The following is a 23559-nucleotide window of genomic DNA, read 5'->3' on the forward strand; positions in this document are numbered from 1 at the left end:
GCTTTTGGTTTCCAATCATTACAAATGCAGCTTCGTTCTCTCTTGACGTGGGCTCATTAAAGGAACCCGTATGTTTGGCATCACGGCCGTTATGTGGACTCCATCCCACAGTTCTGCAAACATAAGGTCTGCAGCAGCACGCTCTGCACAAACAACATGCAGAGGAGGCGTCACGGCGTCATGCCGCCTTTTCTCTGCCCGCTGTTTATTCCAGCCTCACAGCCCGAGCCTTATCAACACTCTTTATGCAGCTCGTATTAAACAGTGAGCGCTGAGCTGGGATCTGACTCGCTGATCGGGCGTGTTGTACACTCGAGTCACGACCAAAACACACTCCTGATGGCTTTGTCGGACAATGTGTGTAACAAAGAGATGGTGTAGTACACGGGAACGCTGGGATAAACAAGACTGATAACGACAGCTTGGATAAGGAATGGCTCCTGAAAGTATTGCTAATAGTAGGGTGATGCGTTCAGTGTCTAATTCATGTCAGTTATACACTGTACTGTAAATCGCCTCCATTTCCTTTAGTATTTGTTTTAGCGTTTTACAAGAAAAGCCTTTTTTTTTCCACTTTCCATTATTTCTGTCATGGCAAATTAGTTTTGGTTACTTTATTTAAAAGCCTCTGCTTATTAAATTAGATTAACTTCATTGATCGGGATTTATTTTGTCACAGGGCGTTCTTCAAGAGTCAAAAATAAAATAAAATGTAAAATATATATATAAAATAACAGACTGAGTTACAAAACACTGTAATAGACTGACCTACTACCAACACATATGTATTATTGTTGAACTCTATACTATATAAGCACAGTTGTCTTTACATGAAACTGGATTCAATTCAAAACGGAGGTAAAGGTGGATTGGACTCTTATCCTAATGCATATGTTGTCCCCCCCCCCCTCCCCCCAGGTACCAATATTATCTTCAGATCAAGCAGGACATCGTAACTGGAAGGTGAGTGTGTCTTCAGCTGTGTATTTATCGTATGAGTTATATCACAAAGACATGTTGGAATGGATATTCATCAGAGGCTCTAAATACTGTGTATTAAAGGTTACCACCAGAGTAGAGTGCTTTGAAGCTTTATTCAATCAAGATTCATTTATAACGTTTATATTTATGTTGCTTCTCGATGCATTCTGGCAGATTCATATTTATCTACACAAATATAAGTGGTGTTCCAGCTGTTTCTGAATCGTGGGATCCTAACAGATACATCAATCTAGTGTTGTAAAGTCAAAATGTATTGAATTAAAAGCACTTCCAAAAGCTTCATTAAAAAAACCTCAATAAAAGCTTCTAATGTAAAGAAAATAACACATTCGTTAAAGCCATAAACTAGAGAAACTGACTACAATATATATTCAATGAATTACATATTTACAGTATATGCATTATAAACATCGAACACATGTACAGAAGTACAAACAAAGACAACTTCCTCATTATTGTTTTTGAACAATATGTGCTCATTTTCCTGTTGTTTTTTAAAAGCAGAAATCTGATTGTGTTTTAATGTACTACTATATTTTTACTGTTGAATAGGTTTGTGAATGTAACGATGACATATATGTTTAATCGCTTTGAGGAGCTGTAAATACTGGATAAAGCGCTGCATAAACAAAATCCATTTACTGTGTTATTATGTGAAAATAACTGTAATACTATTTTGCATTGATTCAAAGCTTAATGTTTGTTTATCGTGTGTGTGTGTGTTTCAGATTACCCTGTCCACACAACACAGCCGCACTGCTGGCGTCCTATTCTGTTCAATGTGAGTATGGCTCCCTGGATACGAGCGATGGGAGGGCAATTCATTAGCTTCCCTTTTAGCACACACTGTTAAATGAAACCACTGTGGTTTGCTCCAGTGCATTTAAAGCTGCTGCTCTGAAGCCATTATCATTCAATTATGCTCTGTGGTGATATGTTGATATTATTTACAGTGATATAAATAGACAGTGTTTTTTTTTTACAGAATCAGTATCAGATTTTAAAAATTTAGTTTATTGCAAAGTTGCTTTACACATACAGTACAAGGAATTTGCTTTGGTGTATAATGGTGCATAGATAGACACAGTGAGAGGAATTAAGAACAAAAAGAATGCCCAAAATCTAACTATTATACAAATTATATTTAACAAAAAATATATAAATTGGAAAAAATTAAATATATAAAAAACTAAATACAATAAAACTATGAAAAATGAAAACAAATAATATATGTACAGTATAGCAGAAATGATAGCAGATAGCTGTCGAGTTTAGCGTTTTACAGAAATGGGCTGAAATATAGAAGACGTGTGACGATGTGCAGGGTTCACATGGAAATGTAGCGCTGAGCTAAAGGCTAACTGCATCATCCGAATAATGACACACTCGCTGTGTCTCTTTCACTGCTGCTCATTGTTTTCATGCAGTCTGCTTCTTTCTTTTATCTCTGTTTAGTCTGCCTCGTCCCTCTCTGATTATCCCTTTTTTTCACACTCACACACCCCCCTCTCTCACCCCCACCTCTCCCTTCCGCTCTCTCCCTCTTTATGTCCGCCACCTCGCTCTGGCATATTTTGACGGGATTGTGCACTGCTACAGTATATAGGTCAGAGAGGAGATTTGGCCCAGACTACCAACATCATGACACCACTGCTTTTACCCCCCCCCCCACACACACTCACATACACTGTGTGTCCATGTTGTCCCTTTGCCCAGTGCCAGCCCAGATTATGAAGATAAATGTTTGCTTTGGGAAAAACGGTTTGAAGCAGCTGCTACGCTGCTAATTCAGTTAGCTCGGACCAAGTGCCACCACTGATCACACCAAAGTGACCAAATTCTGCGTGAAAATAATAGTGACCCCTTTCTTGGATGGAACGTATTTTGGTTTGTATAAGAAAAGCTTGACATTACAGTTTTTAGTAGTACATTTTGACTTGTGTAATGTACATTTTTGTATAAAAGAAATTCTTAGTCGACTAACAATTGTTTATGGACTCATTGATTCGTTTTTTAATCGATAGATCTGTATATAAAAAACTTCTTCACAAAGAATCATGCTAAAAACACCCCTTTCAAATCATGCGCATACCAGCGATGTGCTCATAGTTTTCTTGCAAATAGTAATGCAGGAATGGAGTAATCGTGTCGGCCATCCCAAAAGTTAGCATCGCTGTTGTAACATCTACGAAAGTTCATGAGATTTTCCATTCGGTTTTGGATTAGAAAATAAGCTCTCTTACCAACACCAACAAAATGCTGAATCGTTTCCAGATTGAGGACTCATTCCTGCACCACTTCACACATTAATCAACATAAAAAGAACACATTTGTAGTCCAAAGACCAATTTGCCAACCAATCAACTAAGAGTGTGTAGCCCTAAACATTTTGTATCACCAAACACTTCTACGTCTGTAATGCTCCAATGATTGCAAAGTGTTGCTATTGTTCATGTATACAATTGTACATTTTAGATATGGTCAGATTTCCTGTCAATATTCATATTAATAAAGGGCAAGCACACACAATGTATGGAAATCCATCATCACAAACGGAGAGGTCAATGTGTTGTTTGTGCCGTGTTAGTCAATAGCATCATTATAAGGAGCCTGAGCTGAAGCCAGTATGGATTTCACATGGGTAGATGAATACATACACAGAGATCAGGTTCTCGATGAGCTGCAGTGGCCTTGCACTATAAAGCCATACCAACATTAGCCCACTGCTCTAAACCGAATGCTATTGACCGAACAGATATTCCTCCCTGGAGCCGTGTACACGTCAATAAGAAGTGAGCCTAGATTGATTCGTTGGTCAATATGCTTAGGCTACCGGCTAGTAGCTTAGTCCAGGGACCACTTGAGTTCAATTGATGCTTTTTGAGTGTAAACTGTTAGCTAGTGAGCCAATAGCTTCAGGGATTCACTTTTCCCTCTTAAGGCGATGAAAGACCTTGGAATTATTTCACTTTTTATCTTTCTTCTTCTCACTTCTTTCTTCATCTCTGAGTAAAAACAGTTAACCTTCTGTCTTTTGCTATTTGGATCCCCATTTAAATGTATCTCTATGTATAGAAAAGACGACATTCATCTATACTTGAATTTCAGTTATGGGCATTTTAAAGAAGACATATTCTGCTAATTTTCAGGTTCATATTTGTATTTTGATCCTCTACTGTGAACTGTTTCCATGCTTTAATGTTCAAAAAGTCAAATAAATCCCTTCTGGAGGGGACTTTGGGATTTGAGCCCTTGCATTCCTATATAACACACTACAGGAAAGGGAAAACTCAAAGTCATAATAATAGGGTTAAGATATATTATTTAAGGCATCGTCTTGCTTTACCATCTCTTAATAATATCAGACCACCTTGGTGTATGGGCACACTATAAGGACTCTTTGATCTGAAACACGTGTATACAACAGCACACTCAAAAGTAATGAGTCCTACTTTCATCATTGAAGAGGATTGTCAGAGGCTGTGAGAATTTGCAGTTAAAGTGTGAAGTCTCATTGTTTTTTGTCACCACTGTGATTGGGTTTTTTCCAATGCCTCCTTGAGTAAACACATGCACACCACAAAGTCAATACGGCGGCACGAAGATTGAAGAGTGTGAGATGATGACTGACGGTGTGAGAAAGTGTAAATAACACAATGATGGTGTAATGAATTTGAATGATTAGCCAAAGAATTCAAGTGTTCATATTCTGAAGATATTTGGCAATAATGGTTATTGCCAGCTTAGGGGAAATGTTATTTTTATTTTTTAAATAAGCCACATCGAGTATAAAAAAACATACTTTTCTAGATCTGACACATGAAAAACTTTCAGATCAAGAAAATACATTTGTTTAGTTTTTTTGGTACCACTTTTCAATAAGACTACCCTTATAAATTATTCATAAAGGGTTTTATAATTAGGTTTTTAATTAGGTTGTAAACACTTTATTAATCATTAAGAACCATTTATAAACCAGTTCTAACATAGTTTTCATACATTAACACAGGCTCACTATTTGGCAAGATGACTAAGCCTCATATTGGCTACTTAGCGAGAATCAACTCAGTGAACAACAGATACCAAGGATGCTTGCTGATGAAGACGAAGTAAGCTAAGTAGCCAATATAAGACTTAGCAGTGCAGATAAATGTGGGCTCACTATTTGGCAAGCAACCCGGTCAACTGGTTATCTCATGTCTTATAAAAGCTTATTCATGATTTATAAAGTGTTCACAACCTGATTAATACATGAATTACTAACTATTTGAAAACCCTTTATAAGGGTATTATAAAGTGGTACCGTTTTTTTTAAATAATTTGACTTTATTTGTATCAGTTTTTTTAATGACATGTTTTAGGGCTGGTCTTTTTATTTAAGATAAATTAGATGCAACAGAAATGGAACGTTATAATTATTATATTTCGTGATATCAGGATATGAACACGTTTTTTTTTTTTTATTTATAATTATTTTAAGCCAATCTCCAAGCAATGGGTCCACTATAGCATATTTTTTCATACAAAAAAATCTATTCATGAAAACTCAGTCACAATATGTTTTGTAAATGGATGAACGTGAAGCATATGTTCGCACAATGAGTGTAATCATATCTTTGATTATTGATGTATTGACCTCATATTGATCTCTCCCTTGTTTTATAGCTGAGTTGGGGGACTACAGTGAATCGGAGCACACAGCGGGATATCTCTCAGAATTCTGCTTCATGCTCAACCCTCCGCAAGACTTCCACAAAGAGGTCGCCAAACATCACCAGCAGCACAGGTACGTCGAGATACAAAAAAAAACAAGCACAGAACTGATTCCACTGACAAATGCATGTAAAAGAAAACACAAAGGAAGTGAAGCATTGAACCGTGCTTGTGGCAGGAAAATCACTCAGAAATAAATTGGATTCCAGACCTTGAACAGATTACTCTGTGTTCAGATAAAGTGTCTTTTCATCTGGAGTCACTACACAGACATTTGTGGCAGTAAAAGTGATTCATTCTACCATCAATGTACATCATAGGGTTGGGGGATATGACGCTTTATACTGTAACGGTAGGAATGTGCCAAAACAGTAGAGATTTGGCAAAAACAGGATCACCATCGTAGCTATTCTCGCGGTATCTTGTGATCTAGCAGAACTTTGGGGATATGATTCACAGACATTTGCACCAAGTTTATTTCAACACGGTTTTGTCAATTATTAAAATGAAAAACGAGCATATTCTGGAGGCAAAGTCATTTTTTTTAAAAAACGTATTCTGCATAGAGTGTGTGTGAACTTATTTTGCTTAATATTGCAAAAACTTAAGTCAGGCTTTCATTTATTTGTTTAAATTAAACCTGTAACACTTACAATTCTTGCTATTTCATTTTTAGTTTTTAACTCGATCATTGTCCTGTTGAGTTAAAAGAGTAAAATAATACAATTTGAGGAGAAACTGAATGATTATTTGATGTGTTGTGATTGGTCAACCGCTAAGAGATGTCCCGTCCCATTGCCTATCAATACAATGTGTTGGAGTGCTAGCCAATAGAAGCGTGAGTGTCACCTAGTGATGTCACTATTTTACTAGAGTAGACAAAGGAGCACAGGTGTTTCAGTATAGACCACTACCATGATATAAACATCAGATTTTGTCCGTATCCCTTACCCAAAATACATCATATTGAGCCCTGTCTGTTTTGACAGAGAAAAGTAAGAAAACTCACCACCTTACACTAACAGGTGCTCACTAATGACTGGTGTACCACAGTCTATCTGACCTTAACCTGCTGTCCACATTTCTGATTTCTTTTGTTTCTTTTTGTGCCCTTCCCATTCTCCCTCCTTCTCCATATGTCTCTTTGACACCTACTCTCTCTATATCCACCGACCCTGTCATCATCACTCCCTTTGCTCCCACGCACAACCTCTCCCCCCCCCCCCCCCCCCCCCCCCCCCCCCCCCCCCCCCCCATCTGTCTTTGAACCCATCCCTTTCTCCCTCCCCTCTCTCAGCGGTCTATCTCCTGCCCAGTCAGAGTTTAATTATCTGAACACAGCACGCACGCTGGAGCTCTACGGGGTAGAGCTGCACTATGCAAGGGTAAGTAAGGTTTTATTTCCTCACTGATGACACTTGTTTTGGTGCATGTGTTAAAGTCTGCTACATGTGTTTGTTTCTTTCTGTGTTGCTGTTTGAAAGAACTAAAGTGTGTTTTTAATACACATTGATGCACCCTGCAGAAATGCTGCACATTAGGAAGGTAACAGGTCATAGTTCCATCAATCAATAAAAAATGACACATTTGTCCACAAAGAAACCACACAATCAAAGGGGAAAACACGAAAAAGCCTCAGGGGGCCCTCACTCAGAAGAGACAGACGTGAAATAGATGTTATGTGTGTATAAATAAATACAAAATGATTAATATAATATGAAATACATCATAATAATGCTTATATTTATATATTTATTCATATGTTTATTTACATTTTTTATTAATTAAGCTTAAACGCACAATAACACAAGACAAGCAAACTTGCTCCGGATGCTAACAGCTAACGTTACTAGCTGTTCTTCGTATTAAACAGGGATTTATTCTTCACAATGAAGCGTTATCAGGCATCGGACGCTGATAAGGAACTTATTTCAGTCTCCCTATCACATATTTGTACAAAATATCAGCACAAATTTGATAGTGGAATTGTATTTCACAGTGTAATTAATCAGCAGTCCACATGCGTTCCTTACGGTAAGGTTTGGGTGGAGGTGTACGGATCACTTATCAACCATGCTCCGTTACACTTATTTTTTTAATTTCCAAAGTGTAGTTTTCTCTCCTTGTCCAACAGCAACCTGTCTGTGGCAGTGAGGAAGCCTCTGTGTTTCTAGTGTTGTGTACCTGGATTCACTACACACACACACACACTCCTTCTCACACTCTGTTCTCCTCTCTACAGGACCAGAGCAACACAGAGATTCTTCTCGGGGTAATGTCCGCCGGCATTGTCGTTTACAAGAACAGGGTACGGATCAACCTTTTCGCATGGTGAGTGACCCAAACAAACACACACGTCACACACACAACATAAAGTACGCAGATCCAGGTGTGATTTGCTTACATGGCGTTTCCAAGAGAGGTGACTTTCCCAGAGTTGTTGTAAAGTGTTTCGAGGGAGACAGAGTGAGGTTGTTGATGTTGTGAGGCAGAAGTTGTGGGTCGTTAGGGTCAGACACGTGATGATCATATCAGATTTGTCACAGTCCAGTTTTAGAAAGTTGGCTTGCATTAATGATTTTATTTTCAGTGAGGCAGTTGGTCAGGGTGGAGTGAGGTGCAGTGGCGATGGACCAAGAAAACAGATGAAAACACAGAGGGGGAGCGGGTAGAGGATGACAAAGTACTGAAACTTTCCCAGTTTTTTTCTCGTATATTTGTGAGTTTATTATCCTAGATGATATTCAAGATTTATTCTTGTATATTCTTTAAAGTTTTTTTCTTTAATTTGGAAATATAATTTGAAAACATATACACACTTTTTGAACAAGTATGTAACTGAATCAACTAAGTGTGAGAAATGAATGAAGCTTTTGGTCAGAAAACAACAGACCTCAAACGGTTTCAGTGAAGCTACTATTTGCCCAAAAGCAAAAAACCTGCCAGCTATCAACTAAGATAGAGTAGAACTGTGGATAAAACAACTTATTCCATTCATATTTTCATCTTCAAAACCCAGTTACTACTAGAAGTTCCACTGGAACAGTTGCATCTCCCGTCTGCCTTTCTTTCTGGAATTCAAACGTTGATTGTTGACAAGGCTGGAGACCAATGCTGTGTCCCTGAACATACCACCACTTTCCACATGTGGTACACTTTAAACAATTGGCCAGTGTGTGAATTTGTGTTATCTCAAAACGCAGACGGCTGCTGTGCCCTCACAGGAAGTGATGATTGCTGCGGTTAGCTAGCCTGCAAACTGCTAATTTGCTAGCTAGCAGCATTATCTTTTGTGGTGTCAATCATTTCAGAATGCTGTTTTAATCCAATGACATTAACAGTGTCTTCTTTTTCGAAAACAGTATAGTAGTACGTGTATTACATCTAGAAAAAACCCCACATTTTATTTGAATGGTATTGTGCTCTTCCGAACAACTGTTGCTGGTCCCGCCACTTCTGTAACATAGCCAAGATGGCAAATGGTTGACTGTGAGGTGTGTCAAGCGTTCAACTCTTAAAATGTCACCGTTATTGTGGTGCTGCTAGTGCACTGCCTTTTGCCCTGCTTTGAGAACACTCTTTTGCACTCAAAATATTCAGTATAAGTACAGAAGTACTCAAATTGAGACACAGTCGATCACTCCATCATTTCCCCGAGCCACACACCCCTGATCTGGGGAATCAAGCTGGATGTTCTTGTCACAAACCCACCTCTCTGTCTATCTACCCTCTGCCAGCTTCACTTGAACCGCCTCCAGGAACCCTTTTTACTGATAAATGTGCTGCGTAATGTCTCCGCATCATATTAAGCCTTAGTTTATCTTCTCCAGAATTAAGCAGATGATTCCCTCCGATTTTTCTAAGCAGAGGACCTCGAATGAAACAAGGTTTCCTGGAAATATTATAGCAATCACATCTGCTTGCCCTCCTTCTCTCTTTCTGTCCTTTTTTCAATTCTCTCATCACTCTTTATGTCTCTTGCTAGCTCCAAAGCATCGATTCTTGGAAACCTCCCGTCCTCTGCTGCTGCTCTGTGGGAGGCTAAATGTTAATGGGTGCCAGGGGTGGGATAGTAACTACTCAAATCCCTGTAACTCCGGAAGATAATTCACTCGTGTGTAGGCTTAACATATACACCCTAACCAAGCAGCTGCAGTGTGTGTCGACATCAGCGAATGTCTGACAACAGTAAGGTGATGGAATGTGTGCTCGTGTAAGGGGTTTGCATTACTGACATTGTGGGGACCTTTACTGACATTGAGAGTAACAAATTATTAAATATGGTGACTCGCCTCCCATTTTGGGACGTTTTTTGGGGGTTAGGAATTCATGTAAATTGGCGTAAATTGGAGAAAAAATCAGTATAAGCTAGTTTAAGCTAGTTCAAGCGCGTCAGTTGAGCTAAATTTAGAGACCAACAGTGGTGTCCCCAACAGCTGTCCACCACCACGTGTGAGAAATAGAGAGCAACACAATATACAACAGTGTCTCTCAAACCTTGGCGCACTGATTTTTTCCACTCTCCTAAAGGAAGTCTTAGTATTTCTTCTCTCTTATTATAATAGATGGAACTGTAAGATACAGTAAGAAATGGGTCAAGAGTGAGAGACATTCAGATTGTTGCCTCTTTCCTACTCCTGTTCACAGCAGCCTGACAAATGAGCCACACTTAAGATGCCGCATGACTCACACTCTGCCTAAGCATGTGTGCGTGCGTGTGTTTGCCCATGCGAGAGTGTGTGAGTAAGTATGTAAAATATATTTAGCAGGCAGCGATGAGTCACAGCGGCAACAGAGCTCTGGGAAGAGATTATGTTACTCTGCTGCCGCTCGTCAGCAGACCTCTTATTACTGTGTGTGTGTGTGACCCTCTGATTGGAATATTATTTCATTCCTGCCTCTTTAAACGCATGACTAGATACAACATTACATGTCACTTGTTAGATGCTTTTATCCAAAGCGACTTACAACACAGATTGATGAGAAAAGGAGGGCATGGTTGGGATTTTGGGAGACTTCAACATGGTTGTTATCATAGCCTCCAGCTCTGGATGAGTAACAGGTCGGAGGTTGAATGAACAGTTGGGATGTGACACATGGGTCAGCTTACTTGATGAACTGGTGATTCAATGAGGAAGTGTGGGTTGTAGTTCTATTTATTTATTTATTCCTGAGATACGTTTAAACATGCCATTGTGTTTCTATCTACACTGCCTTTTTCTAATTATGTTTACTGTGTAGTACTTGCATTTGGAGGATTGGATATGGTGTATGTCTACATTTAAAATATGTATATACATAAAAGATTGTATAGCCTTTTAAATGTGTTTTCATTTGTAATACTCTTAAAATTTAAAGAGGACACAATTTACTGTGACATGTCTCCATGCTTTAATGTTGGATACCGTTTATTTTTCTCATCCTGCCTGTGCTGCAGCACCTCTTTTCACCCTCTGTCTGAAACCAGAGCCCAGTCTGCTCTGATTGGTCAGCTGGTCGGCTCGGTTGTGATTTTTCAACCACTTAGATATATTTTGACAATAGAAGTGCAGGTGATACATAGTGATGTAACTATGTTACGGAGGTTAAAAAAAGGAGTCCAATGGAGGTGTTTGGGGGGGGGGGGGGTTGTGTGGGAGGGACATTTTGGATTTGAGCCTTAGCACAACATTTTCATGCACACAATCCTCTATATAACACATTACAGGAAAAGGAAATCCTCAAAACGGACGTCTTTAACACAATAGCATTTTTCATATATCATGATCAGTATCAGAAAAACACTTGCTGTCAAACAAAACAAGGGAATCTAGTCTATTCTTACAATATCCATATATTGTTTCTGCATGTTAAGAAACAGTTGACCAATACAGTAAGAGCATTGTAGGGCGGATAATGATTTTTCTTTATTCCAAACTAGCTCCCTTGTTATCCATGAAAAGCTGTACATGGGGCTGTTACTTTGCTGCCAGAAATAGCATCTGTTATACTCAGCCATTACAATGATGGACTTAAATGTTTCACATCATAAAGCTTCAGCGGTGGACTGGGACATGCTGAGAGAGAATGTATAACTTTGTATAATGTATAATTTTAGGCAGTTTGTAAGAAGATGATTTCCCAAAGGGAAGAGAAAGCGCTAACTAGATGTTGAGGACTTAAACATTTACGCAGGAAACATTTGGTTGTGTTGCTATAATGGTTATTGAAATGCCCTCAAACCATTTCTCATGAACAACAATTGTGATACTGTTAATATATTGATTATTACAGATGCTATTATTCCTCTCAAGCATAACAAAATTGTCAGCGTAACATTTAATACAGTTTTGAGGTCATTTTGTTCAATATTGCTACACGGTGTAGTATTTGGGCAAACCCACTACTTATTTTTCTGAGTACAATGACTGACCTTTACAAACAAAAGTGTAGAAATGTAACATCAGTTTGTCAATATGATGATAAGCTCATTAACTGCCGAGTGTCCTCATTTCTCTTCTGTATTGTTTTTGTCTTTTTCTGCTTGCAGGTTGAAAATAGTGAAAATCTCTTTCAAGTGCAAACAGTTCTTCATCCAGCTAAGAAGAGAAGCGGTAGGTGTACACACACACACACACACACACACACACACACACACACACACACACACACACACACACACACACACACACACACACACCCCCACCCCCCTTAACCACCACCATTGTGTCTTTTGAACAGATGAAAGAGTTGATCCTGTGTTTCTCCGTACAGCCTGTATAAATGTGTGTGTGTGTGTATATGCTGTAGATAGCTTAGCTGTGTCTGCATATATGTGTGTGTTATCAGTGTCAGATTAACCCCCTGCTGTCTGTGTCCTGGTTCACCCTCTATAATCACCCTCTCTGTCCTGCATCCCTTGTTTAACATGTGGATCTGTTTTTTATTCACAATTTAATAAACCATTTTGACATGCTCTGTCAACTCGCTGAATATTTTTTACCTTGCTTTTTTGCAGTTATATTTTGAAGCCTCTTTGATGTAAAAAAACGAGTTCTTGAATTTCCATTTCTCCCCCCCTTTCTTGTTTCGTCTTCCTCCCTGAATGCATCTTAAGAGCTGCGCTGTCCTTGAACATACAGTGTATTTACTGAATATATTTGTGTCTGAATACTCAACCGACTTTCGCCTGTTACTTTACTAAATGGCATAAACGTCATCCCTATTTGTTCCAAATTCTGTGTTTCCCGAACAGAGGAACTTGTACCGGTGTCTAGAGCTGCCAGGGTTAAAGGAAACACAGAAGAGTAATGTTAGCTCAACAGATTATAAAGTTAGAAACAACGATTTAATACAAAAAGGCTTTCCTCATATTCATATTCAAGTCAGCTTTACCACCTGAACACCACGAATCTGTCAAAAAAGAGAACACAGGGAAGAAAAAACTATAGCTAAGGTAAGGGTTAAACTGTCAAAACCATTAGCCCCCCAAAGAACTGCTTAAAGAAAAAAGAAAAAAATAGAAAAGGTTAGCTTAAACCGTAGACATATTTAGCCAAAACATTTGTCTAAAAAGGAGAAATATTCAGCTAAAATAATTGACTTAACTTTTGAAATAATTAGCTTAAAGTTAAACATTGTACGAAGTTATCTAAAATAATTGGATTTGTAATAGTAGTAGTAAGCTAGCAGAACCCGACAAATTGTCTAAATAGTTAGTTTAAGTAATTGATGAAAAAGTAAAAAAACAGTTAGCCAGAATGAATGGAGAGACAGTTAAAACAGTTGGTTAAGCCTAAACAACTATAATCAGTAGATACAGCCGTTAAAAATGAATAGAAATACAGTTTAAACAGTTAGCCACACACTGCCTGTCTCTACTACATGTATGTATCTTTTCTTGCATTACAGATACATGCAGGTCACCCACTCTCACCTCTCATGCTGAATACCAAAGGGTTATCCAACAGCCCTCTAATGTTCTCTTCCCCTCCCTGCACACAGACGGAGACCCGGGAAACGCTGCTGGGTTTCAACATGGTGAACTACCGGGCCTGTAAAAACTTGTGGAAGTCTTGTGTGGAGCACCACACCTTCTTCAGGCTGGATCGACCCATCCCGCCACAGAAGAACTTCTTCTCTCACTACTTCACTCTGGGCTCTAAGTTCAGATACTGGTAAGAAATATAAGACACATTCACTCTTCAAGAGGAATGTGGAGATAATCCACAGAGGATTTCTGAAGAGTCTTCCTGGGACAGCCAGACTTTGACAGCCTGACATGTACACACACTTGATCAGACACACATAAATGGAGCAGACATGTAGTTGATTTGTCTGTTTTTCCTTCAGTCGGTCTCTCAACAAGAGAATCACTCCAGGGAAACATGAACAGAAATCGTGTTTGTTTGGAAGTTGATGCAGTTGTTTCACTCTGGGTTGAGCGGCTGAAACAATAGAAGAGCTAACGGTTGCCTCTCATTCTATTTTCTCCTAGAAAACCACCACTTAATTATTCATTGTGTCCATGTGAAAGTCACTTCAAAGTCCCACACCACTGTTGCCACTCCTTTTTTTTTTTTTTTACTAATAAACCCCTTCACCTTGATTATATAATGTACATTTTGAGGATTTTAAAGTTGAGAAAGAAAAATACAAATAAAATGGCTTTTCCAAACCTTTGACTCAGTACTGCATTATAACAACTTAGTTTTACTTCATTGATAGCTTTATTTATTTCCCCTTTCTATGAAGTATGAGGGAGATATGAACTGAGAGATGGAGGGGTTGTGATGAATTATTGAGCAGCAGTGGTGTGTGTGTGTGTGTGTGTGTGTGTGTGTGTGTGTGTGTGTGTGTGTGTGTGTGTGTGTGTGTGTGTGTGTGATGGTGACTGACTGAATGGATGTTGTTTATTAACAGTGAATCATAGGATATAATATCCATATTGTTCTTGTTATGGGCTTGCGAACTGTGGTTTCTGTTAATTTTTCATTTTTCTTTGGCTTTAGAAATCAGTTTCTGTTTTAAACCTAAGAGTTAAATATGTTCTGCCTGGCTCACTCTGGTTAAAGTTTGATTTTCCAAGAAAGTCCACTGATGTGTGTTTATTTTTCTTGTTTTTTTTCTCCAGCGGACGGACGGAGGTGCAGTCTGTGCAGTATGGAAAGGAGAAAGGCATCAAGGACAGAGTGTTTGCAAGGTAATCCGGAATGTTTCACTCTCGCCATCACAAAGCAATAACGGTAGACGGGTGTTATAACTATTGTTTTTAATTCAGCTCAAATCAAATTATAGTCTTGTTCTGCGCAGATCTCCCAGCAAGCCATTAGCCAGGAAGTTGCTGGGCGGGACTGACTGGGAGTCGGTCAGCAGGAACAGCCTATCAGACGAGAGACTGGAGACACAGAGCCTGCCCACCCGATCGCCGCCCGGGACGCCCAATCAGTGAGTCCGAGTTTTAAGTCTACCGTCACTTAAGGTTAACATTAGACAACTTTAGAAGAACACATTTAAATAAGCATTTTCAACATGGTGAGGAACATATGAAAATAAGCATTCTTTTTACACTTACTGAGCTCATTTAAAATGAGTATTCACATTTAGTTTTAGAGCATGTGTCTGTAAAAAACTAATATTGTCATTATTAATTCCATGTAGTCATCTGTGCTGTAATTTTGAAAGAGCTGCCTCTTTTTGATTAGTGGGAAAACCTTTTTTTTTTTAACTCTGTAAGGTTGGGATGTAGAACAAAAATGTAATCTCTAATTCTGAATAATTTTTGGAATAAAAATGTAATCTCTAATTTGTTCCAACTAAATCCGATTTCAGATTTTGATCATTTGAAAATCCGATAAATAATTCAAATAAGTAATTTTTTATAACAAAAAAAATCAGTAAAAACTATAATAAATTCCCTTATAGAGAGTAACAAGGTTCATTATATTAAAAACTTAAAAGAGGTGCTTTGAATGTATTTCACATTTTTATGTACACGTTTTTCGGCTACTCTCTCTGACTTGAGGCATGCCCTGTGGCAGGTTTTTAATCATATTTCTAAACCATAACTTTGAATTCATTCAGAAAATGAGTTTATCGCTCAGCTTTAGACTGTATTAGCAATCATTTATACTGTATAAGTGTCCTTAAGCAAGTTCTGAAGCCGAACCCTGTTCCGACTTTCAACTTTGCAAAAAATTGCAATAATTCATTGTATTCCTGGTCCAATCTTGCATCAAGTATCATTTAATTTGTTTAGATTGTAGACTTCAAAAAAGAAAAAATTGAAGTTAGCCTTACAAGAATGATATCTACAATTGTAATTCAAGTATGATTTACATGAAATTATGTGTGTTGGATATTAAATTCAGCACATTAAAAACATTTGAGGTTGTATCATCAGCCCTCTAACATCACTGTCTTTGAACGTGTGTTTGTCAGGAACTCGATGTTTGTACAAGAGGGAACGCGACTACGCCCGTCGTCCGTTGGCCACCTGGTCGATCATGTGATCCACGCCTCACCCAGCCTACCTGTCTTCTCCTCGTCCAATCACAAGTCAGCATCGTCCACGCAGGCAAACAGCATCAGCTTGGACTCAACACCGTAAGTCTCTGTCAGGGGACAAAGGGTTCTTTTTTTCACATGCTTCCTTTCTTCTTTTTCATGCACCCACATCCCCCCATATTTTCTTTAAAGCTCTTTGTCTTAAGGAGAAAATAAAACAACAACCGCTGACTTGGTAGCATGGAAGTAATAGAACTGTAATTGAACTGCCTCATGAATTAAACAGCCACCATTTAATTCTGAACTTTAATTTTACCCATCAGTGTCAGTGCCACTCTGTCTGACTGTTCCGCTGAGTCGGCTGCTTTTTAAATGTCTGTGTGTGCCTGTGGCTTCTCCCGACGGTTCACACCCTCTCCCAGTGTCACTTAGCCGGTCCCATTGAAAGATGAAGCCTTTGAAAAACAGCCTGTAAAATGTGTTTATGGCTGGTACTGTAGCAGGGCGGAGAGGTTATACAACAGGGCTGAACTCGGAATTAGTTTGTGTGTGACTGTGTGACTGTGACTGTGTCTGTGTATGTGTTTGAGTTTTTGATCTAATAAAGTTCAACATTTCAGTTTTAAAGCCTGAAAGCCGATGGGTAAGTAGAGTGAGTTGTGAGCGACTTTTAAAACTCTACAAAATTTAAAATGTAGCTAAAAATCACATTACATTTAAAATATAATAATAACAATACATTGGATTTTTATAGCGCTTTTATAGTGCTTTTCCTAATGCTAAGGGTGACTTTCAATATCTGTACAGGGACATCAGATGAAAATAGCCTGTTGGGTAACTCGCCCATTTACAGAAATGTTTATTAATGTGCACTGTCACATTCGATAAACAAATAAACAAGTTATTTAAAAAAACGGCGTATAATACAAAAAAGAGGTCACGCTCCGAGCAAGCAAGGTGCTAAAGCTTACATGATAATTACCTTGCCGACTTATCATTTTATTTTCTCGGCCGGAGACCCTACCTTGTTTATTGTTCTGGTACACTGGTGTTATTTTGTTTTTGGTGTTATGACTAGGATATTAAAAACATTCTTTACATCACAGTATCTGAAAATTCCTAAGTCTTTTTATTTGTATTGAATAAAAATGTTAATTGAAGGAATTGCTCTTTGCAAGGGTGTACTTGCATTATATAGCTATTATATCGTAATCACATCAGTAACTTTGAATGGCCTAATAAGACGAGAATATAATTTATCACAATTATTTATAATGTATTACATCCAAACAAAGGAGTGCCAATGGTTGACATCTAGTCTGCGGATCTAAGATAAATAATGAATGGCTGGTTTGTCAAATGTGTTGTTTTGGATAGGAAAACATTAAGACACTTAATATATGCCTGACATATCATGTTATAATATTTGATTGTCAAGCAGCCATATTTTGTTATATTGATCTGGAAATGAGCCGTTGATGTAATTTGCATGTTTGAATGATTTGAATGAGGCAAAAGGTGCATTGTAAATACAGCATGCTCTTGTTGCTACGACAGTAGGAGTGTGTGTGTGTGTGTGTGTGTGTGTGTGTGTGTGTGTGTGAGAGTGTGAATGGAGAGGGAAGATGGAACATTTCTCAGTTGGAGATCAGAGTGGTTAAGTAACATTATCGTGGTAGTTCCGCTGCCTACAAAGCTAAACACACACACACACATACACACACACATACACACATACACACACACACATACACACATACACACACACACACACACACACACACACACACACACACACACACACACACACACACACACACACACACACACACATACACACAGCAAGTGTTGGCTCATCACTGACGGAGCCAAAAGATGACATAATCACCTGCGCTCTCTTCCTCGTGCACGTTATACATGCCTATTCATATTTTGGCTTCATGACATTTGTCCAATCACAATAGCCAATACCGTTTTTAACCCCCACATAACATAGGTGCTAGTTCAAGTTGATTGGATCAAAACTGTAGGAGTTTGTTGAAATACAGCGTGTGTAATGTGCAACAATTGGTCAAATATTGCACTTAAAAATCAAAATGGCCAACTTCCTGTTGGGTTTACGTCACGCCGCCAAAAAGCTTTTTTGTGCTTCTCGCCATGCTACATAAGCCTATCAAATTTCAGATTTGTATTTGAAACGTGAGCGAGGGGCTGCCTTTAAGTCACTTGGGGGGGGGGCGCTAAAGAGCTTGTTTGCAGACAACCGAGAACAAAACCCCTAAAATATAAAACTTTTGTTAAACGTTTAGGCCTTCGAGACTTTGTAGGTGCCCTAACAAATGTATGATATCTAATGCCCACCTTTTCCCTGAAAGATTAGTCATTTTTTTACTTTGCATCCCTACTCTTAAATATACATATACAACGACCTTTAATCTTCTATTTAAGACGACATGACTCAAAACATATTGCAATATTTTATCGTCTGTCACTCTCAGACCCCATAATCCAAATTTCCCCAAAGTTCCTCCCAAGATTTTCCTCCAATAAAAACCAAATTAGAATCTGTTTCTGTCCCACAGGCCACAGTTAGACGCTGTGTCAGTTCCACACATGAGCAATAATACAACAAAGCCATAACCCTCAGACACTCTTCTCTATAATGTTCTGTTTTTAGTTGTGTAAATGATCAGTTTAGCTAACCGCGCCACATTACAGTGACGCTTTTCAAAATGCGGCGTCTATATTTTCTTGACAGTGTTGGGGATCAAAAAGGCACAGTTACATAATGTGCTGTGACCTATGGCTGTGACACAACAGGGCTACAGCAGTATGGTATATGTCTTGATAAATTACATTGTATGCTTAAAACAGACATGTTTCTTCAAGGTTGTCAAGCAAAGGAAAAACAGTTTTGGGTGTGCACTGAAAGTGTTTTTAATTACATCTTTTGGTGGTTTTGAATGCATCATGGTGCTTTATTATAGGGTCAAAAAAGTGTTGGACATTTTCTTAACAAACATATTTGAACGTTGCATTTATATACAACCTTTCGAACCTGAGTTTGCAAACCGCTTTCGTGCATGAACCTCTCTGCATTTGGGTGTTGGTTTTTTCGAGACTCCTCTGACGCTCATTCCACAAATGCATTATTTTTCAGCGGAGACCTTTCAGTAGCCAATCAGGTTGCTCCTTAATTTCCCACACGTTCCCACAAGGGTTTGATTTAAAGGAACCATATTAATTAAAAGTGCTTTATTTTTCTCATACTGCCTGTACTGCAGCACCTCTTTTCACCCTCTGTCTGAAACAAGAGCCCAGTCTGCTCTGATTGGTTTGCTAGTCGGCTCTGTTGTGATTGGTCAACCGTTTAGATATGTCCCACCCCTCAACCTTTATTTTTTACATATATGGATTTTCTTTTGCATTTCAAAAATGTGTTAAAGAGATATTTATATATAAACACATTCTCGTTCTTGAATCCTTCTGTGTGCATTCATTTATTTTGAGAATGATCTGACCTCATACTTCATAGCAGCTTGTTTTTAGATCTTCTCATGTACCCACGATCTTGTGTCACTGTCTCATTTAGTTCCATCAGGCTTTCAAAAATGTTCCTTAAGGAAAAGAAGACATTTAGGATCAAAGCATTTGACGGACAGAAAACTAAAAAGCAAGTTTTAGTCATGTCCGCTGTCGACAAAGGTTAAGTCTCCTTATCCCAGGGCTTTGGCTATGTTGTGGTGTGGTACGAAGACACGTTCATATCCATTTCACTGGTGTGTGTCGTGTTGAGGAATCACAGTAATGCAGGGGGATGTTGGGTGTGGGCTCGGGCCTGCTGTGCTCTGCCCTCCTTCTGAAGGCCTGACCTGCGTCTGACCCATAATACATGTTAGATTCCATGTGTGTGTTTCAAACACAAAGTGGCACCAGTAGCCCAAGCCAAAACAAAGGCAATGCGCTTTGACTGGTGCTCTCGCCCCCAAAGGAGTGCCTACACACACACATACACACACACACGCACGCACGCACACGCACGCACACACACACGCACTTTTACCCCCCAGAGAGCGCCCCACGATGTCGCTGAAAGCCTTACCTGACTGTCTTGTGTTGTTTCGTCGTACACACTGACTGCCTTTTATTGTATGTATTATGGAGGGGGGGGGGGTGTTTTCCTTCTTCTCGCAGCCCTTTTATTGAGGTTAATGCATTGTGACTAACACAGCGCTATTAAGCCTTTCTGTCTCTTGCAATCTCTTTCTCTCTCACTCCCCTTTATCTGTTTTTCACTATTTGTCTCTTTTTTCTTTTTCAATCAACAATCTTCAGTTGAACCTTGATTTCCTTTCTCCCCTTTTCTATGGTTGCATATTTGTTCTTTTTAGTTTCCCGCCCTGTTTTACAATTTCAGGCCGTTAAACTTTTTCCATCAGCATTTTTTCTGCCAGACAGCAAGTTGTGAACATTTATTTTTTAACTTGAATAAAAGGATGAACGATATGGATTTTTAGCAAATGGTGACCACTTATAATAACCTGCGACTGTTACAAAAACATCAATTGACATTTTTGTATTTTGACAAGAACTTTACAACCTATAGTTTATGCAAAACTGAAGATAATAAAGGCAAAGATATTGGAAGCAATAATAAATATTTCAGATTACATTATTCTTACGTTTTCAAATCTGAAATGTTGTTCTTTTTTTTAGAAACTGTGTGACAAACATCCACACTGTTGACGATTATGTTTGGTTCTCTAGTCAGTGTGCTACTTTTTTTTTTCTTGTTCTCTGTGTTTATTGGCAGATGCCCAACAAACTAAAGGTTTTTACCACCATACTTTATCATAATTTGTAGATTCAAGTCAATGAGAGCAATTTGTCTTCATAATAACAACCTTTTTTTATTGGCACAATTATATACATTTCCCATTAGTGCCTGATCTGTATTGTGCATCCTTGAATTTCTAACAATAGTCATTTTGTTTAACAAGGTACAATTTAATTATCTACAAACGTTATGTAAATGGCCAATATCACCACAGCTGGAACACGAGTTTTCCCAATCAGATTAGACGAATCCTTGCTACATTTAATAAATATAGCCTTTCAACATTTACCTAAATGTAACACTCCCCCCTCTCTTTTCCTCCCTCAGGTCTCCAGACGGGCCCGACGGCCTCCCCCCAGCTCTGCCCCCCAAACAGCTGAGCAGGAAAACCCTGAGCCAGATCATCCAGGCCCACTCCCAGCAGAGCCTCCTGGACAACCACCTCAACGAGATGTACGACGTCCCTGTGAACGCTGACAAGACCACGGTCAGTAAAACTAAACAAGACGGAAACACGTGGTGCTTATTAAAAAAACAAGTCAGAAGGATACCCTTTTAGGCTTGATAATATCATAATAAAATATTCTCTCCAGTATTAATTTTGTATATCGTTGACAGAATGGGTTTCACAAATGTAAACCTCCGTAGATTTCATTAAACTATGCAGTATAATTTTAATTAATTTTAATGACCACTTTTCAAAATAAGAGGTTCTTTTTGATTCATCTGTTTGTTTTGGTGTATTTTTCTGGACCCCTAGTGGCCAAAAATATTTATTTGCCGCTGTAAATCTTATTGAATGAAGTTAAAACCTTTGAACCAACATGATCATCCAATAAATGTTGCCTAGCGTTAGCGCCAGAGCCAATTTGCCTCATAGGGGAATGGTATGACAGACTGCAGTATGTGTATTTGATGCATCTGTGTCCAAAATGTCTCTTGCAGCTAAATGGAGTAGTCCCCCATGATAATCTGGTCCTGATCAAGATGAAGCCTGACGAACACGGACGTTTTGGCTTCAATGTCAAGGTAAGCGCTGACACTAATTGAGACACAACGGCCCTTTTGTCTTTGTTGTTCCATGGCTCATCTCATCATCTCTCTCTTTGGTTTTCCCTCTTGTTTATGCCAAGTGATGAGAAACCTTGGCTAAAATGATCAGACGTGACTAATACCTAATCCTTGCCTAAACTGCTAACTCTGCTCTGGAAACAGAAGACGCATGTCATGCTTTGTGCTGTTAGCTGATCTACTTGTGTGTCTCCAGGGGGGGTTTGACCAGAAGATGCCCATCATTGTGTCTCGAGTGGCTCCGGGAACTTCAGTAAGTCCATATCAATAATATAAAGATGACATGACATGAGTCTAGATTATGCCATATCCTTGTCTTTCACTGTTGTGTTGAGAGGTTGCATTAAGTAAAGCGATGTTATTTTATTTATTTTTAAATGTGAATATAAGAATAAGGTCAAAAATCTCATTGTGTAAATGTTTAATAGAAGCAGCAATAGTCAAGCCTACAAAAAAGTATCGATATCTCAGTATTTGGTCAAAAATATTAGGATATTTGATCGATACATATAAAGTATGTTGGGCTGTATGCATATATAGTTGATAATATATTTCTTTCACTTGTGCTGAGTTTATGAATGTAATAAGACAAATGCAGCTTTACAAACAGCTACTACTTTAGCATTATGTATGACACTCTATTCTGTATGAGAATCATTTAATCCAACTGAACACACATTACTAACGATGGCATCTCACCCTTCTCATTGTCTCTCTTTTTGTCTTTTCTTCCCTTCTTCGCTCTCCCTTTGACCTTTGCCCTCCTCCCCCCCCCCTCCTCCCCCCCCCCCTCCCTCCCCCCCCTCCCCCACCTCAGGCTGACCTGTGTGTGCCTCGCCTTAACGAGGGCGACCAGGTGGTCCTAATTAATGGCCGGGACATCTCGGACCACACCCACGACCAGGTGGTCATGTTCATCAAAGCCAGCTGCGAGAGCCACTCTGGAGAGCTCATCCTATTGGTCAGGCCCAACGGTGAGTTCTTCCCATTGGCAGTGGAATACAACAGTGTAATGCCAGAGTGATGACACAATCTAAAAAAAACGAGTTTTGTTGTTGTATTGGATTGTAAGATATTACTTTTCATTTAGCAACCTTCTGTATATTTAAGATTTCAAAATACTTCAATAACCTTTTCATTAAGATAATACGTTTATAACCGTAAGAGACTAGCCCCCCTTTTTTTTTTACATTCCCCATATTTACTTTCTTTTCCTACATTAATCAGAGAGTTATTTGAATAATTTGTTTTTATTTTCCCTTTTGCTGGTTGTGCCTTTTTGTATGTTTTATTCATCTTTTCATTGTTGTTGTTTTTTCCGATTGGTGTTGTTCTTTGCTGATCTAAAAAAGAATAATGATGGTATCAGATGGGTGACTCAGCACAAGCGTCACCCATTCACTACTCAACCCACTATTCTTAAAACTTTTAGCCAGGCCTATTTCACACCT

General features: G+C 38.8%; 1 protein-coding gene across 4 annotated transcripts in view; it reads left to right on the forward strand.

The window, feature by feature from the left end:
* Positions 1-23559, forward strand: part of ptpn4a (protein tyrosine phosphatase non-receptor type 4a) — an 88571-nt gene that overhangs the window by 54111 nt on the left and 10901 nt on the right. For 2 of the 4 annotated variants that reach the window (XM_034134600.1, XM_034134602.1), the window contains exons 6-19: positions 919-963; positions 1731-1783; positions 5668-5788; positions 7013-7100; positions 7958-8046; positions 12245-12308; positions 13699-13871; positions 14828-14896; positions 14992-15141; positions 16135-16299; positions 21365-21524; positions 21983-22066; positions 22305-22361; positions 22926-23082. In XM_034134600.1, coding sequence (XP_033990491.1) covers positions 919-963; positions 1731-1783; positions 5668-5788; positions 7013-7100; positions 7958-8046; positions 12245-12308; positions 13699-13871; positions 14828-14896; positions 14992-15141; positions 16135-16299; positions 21365-21524; positions 21983-22066; positions 22305-22361; positions 22926-23082 — 1475 coding nt within the window. The remainder of the gene's footprint in view (positions 1-918; positions 964-1730; positions 1784-5667; positions 5789-7012; positions 7101-7957; positions 8047-12244; positions 12309-13698; positions 13872-14827; positions 14897-14991; positions 15142-16134; positions 16300-21364; positions 21525-21982; positions 22067-22304; positions 22362-22925; positions 23083-23559) is intronic. The other 2 variants (XM_034134601.1, XM_034134603.1) reach the window with 1 other exon arrangement.

This window comes from Trematomus bernacchii, unplaced genomic scaffold (assembly GCF_902827165.1).
Source record: "Trematomus bernacchii unplaced genomic scaffold, fTreBer1.1, whole genome shotgun sequence".
Classification (NCBI taxonomy): Eukaryota; Metazoa; Chordata; class Actinopteri; order Perciformes; family Nototheniidae; genus Trematomus; species Trematomus bernacchii.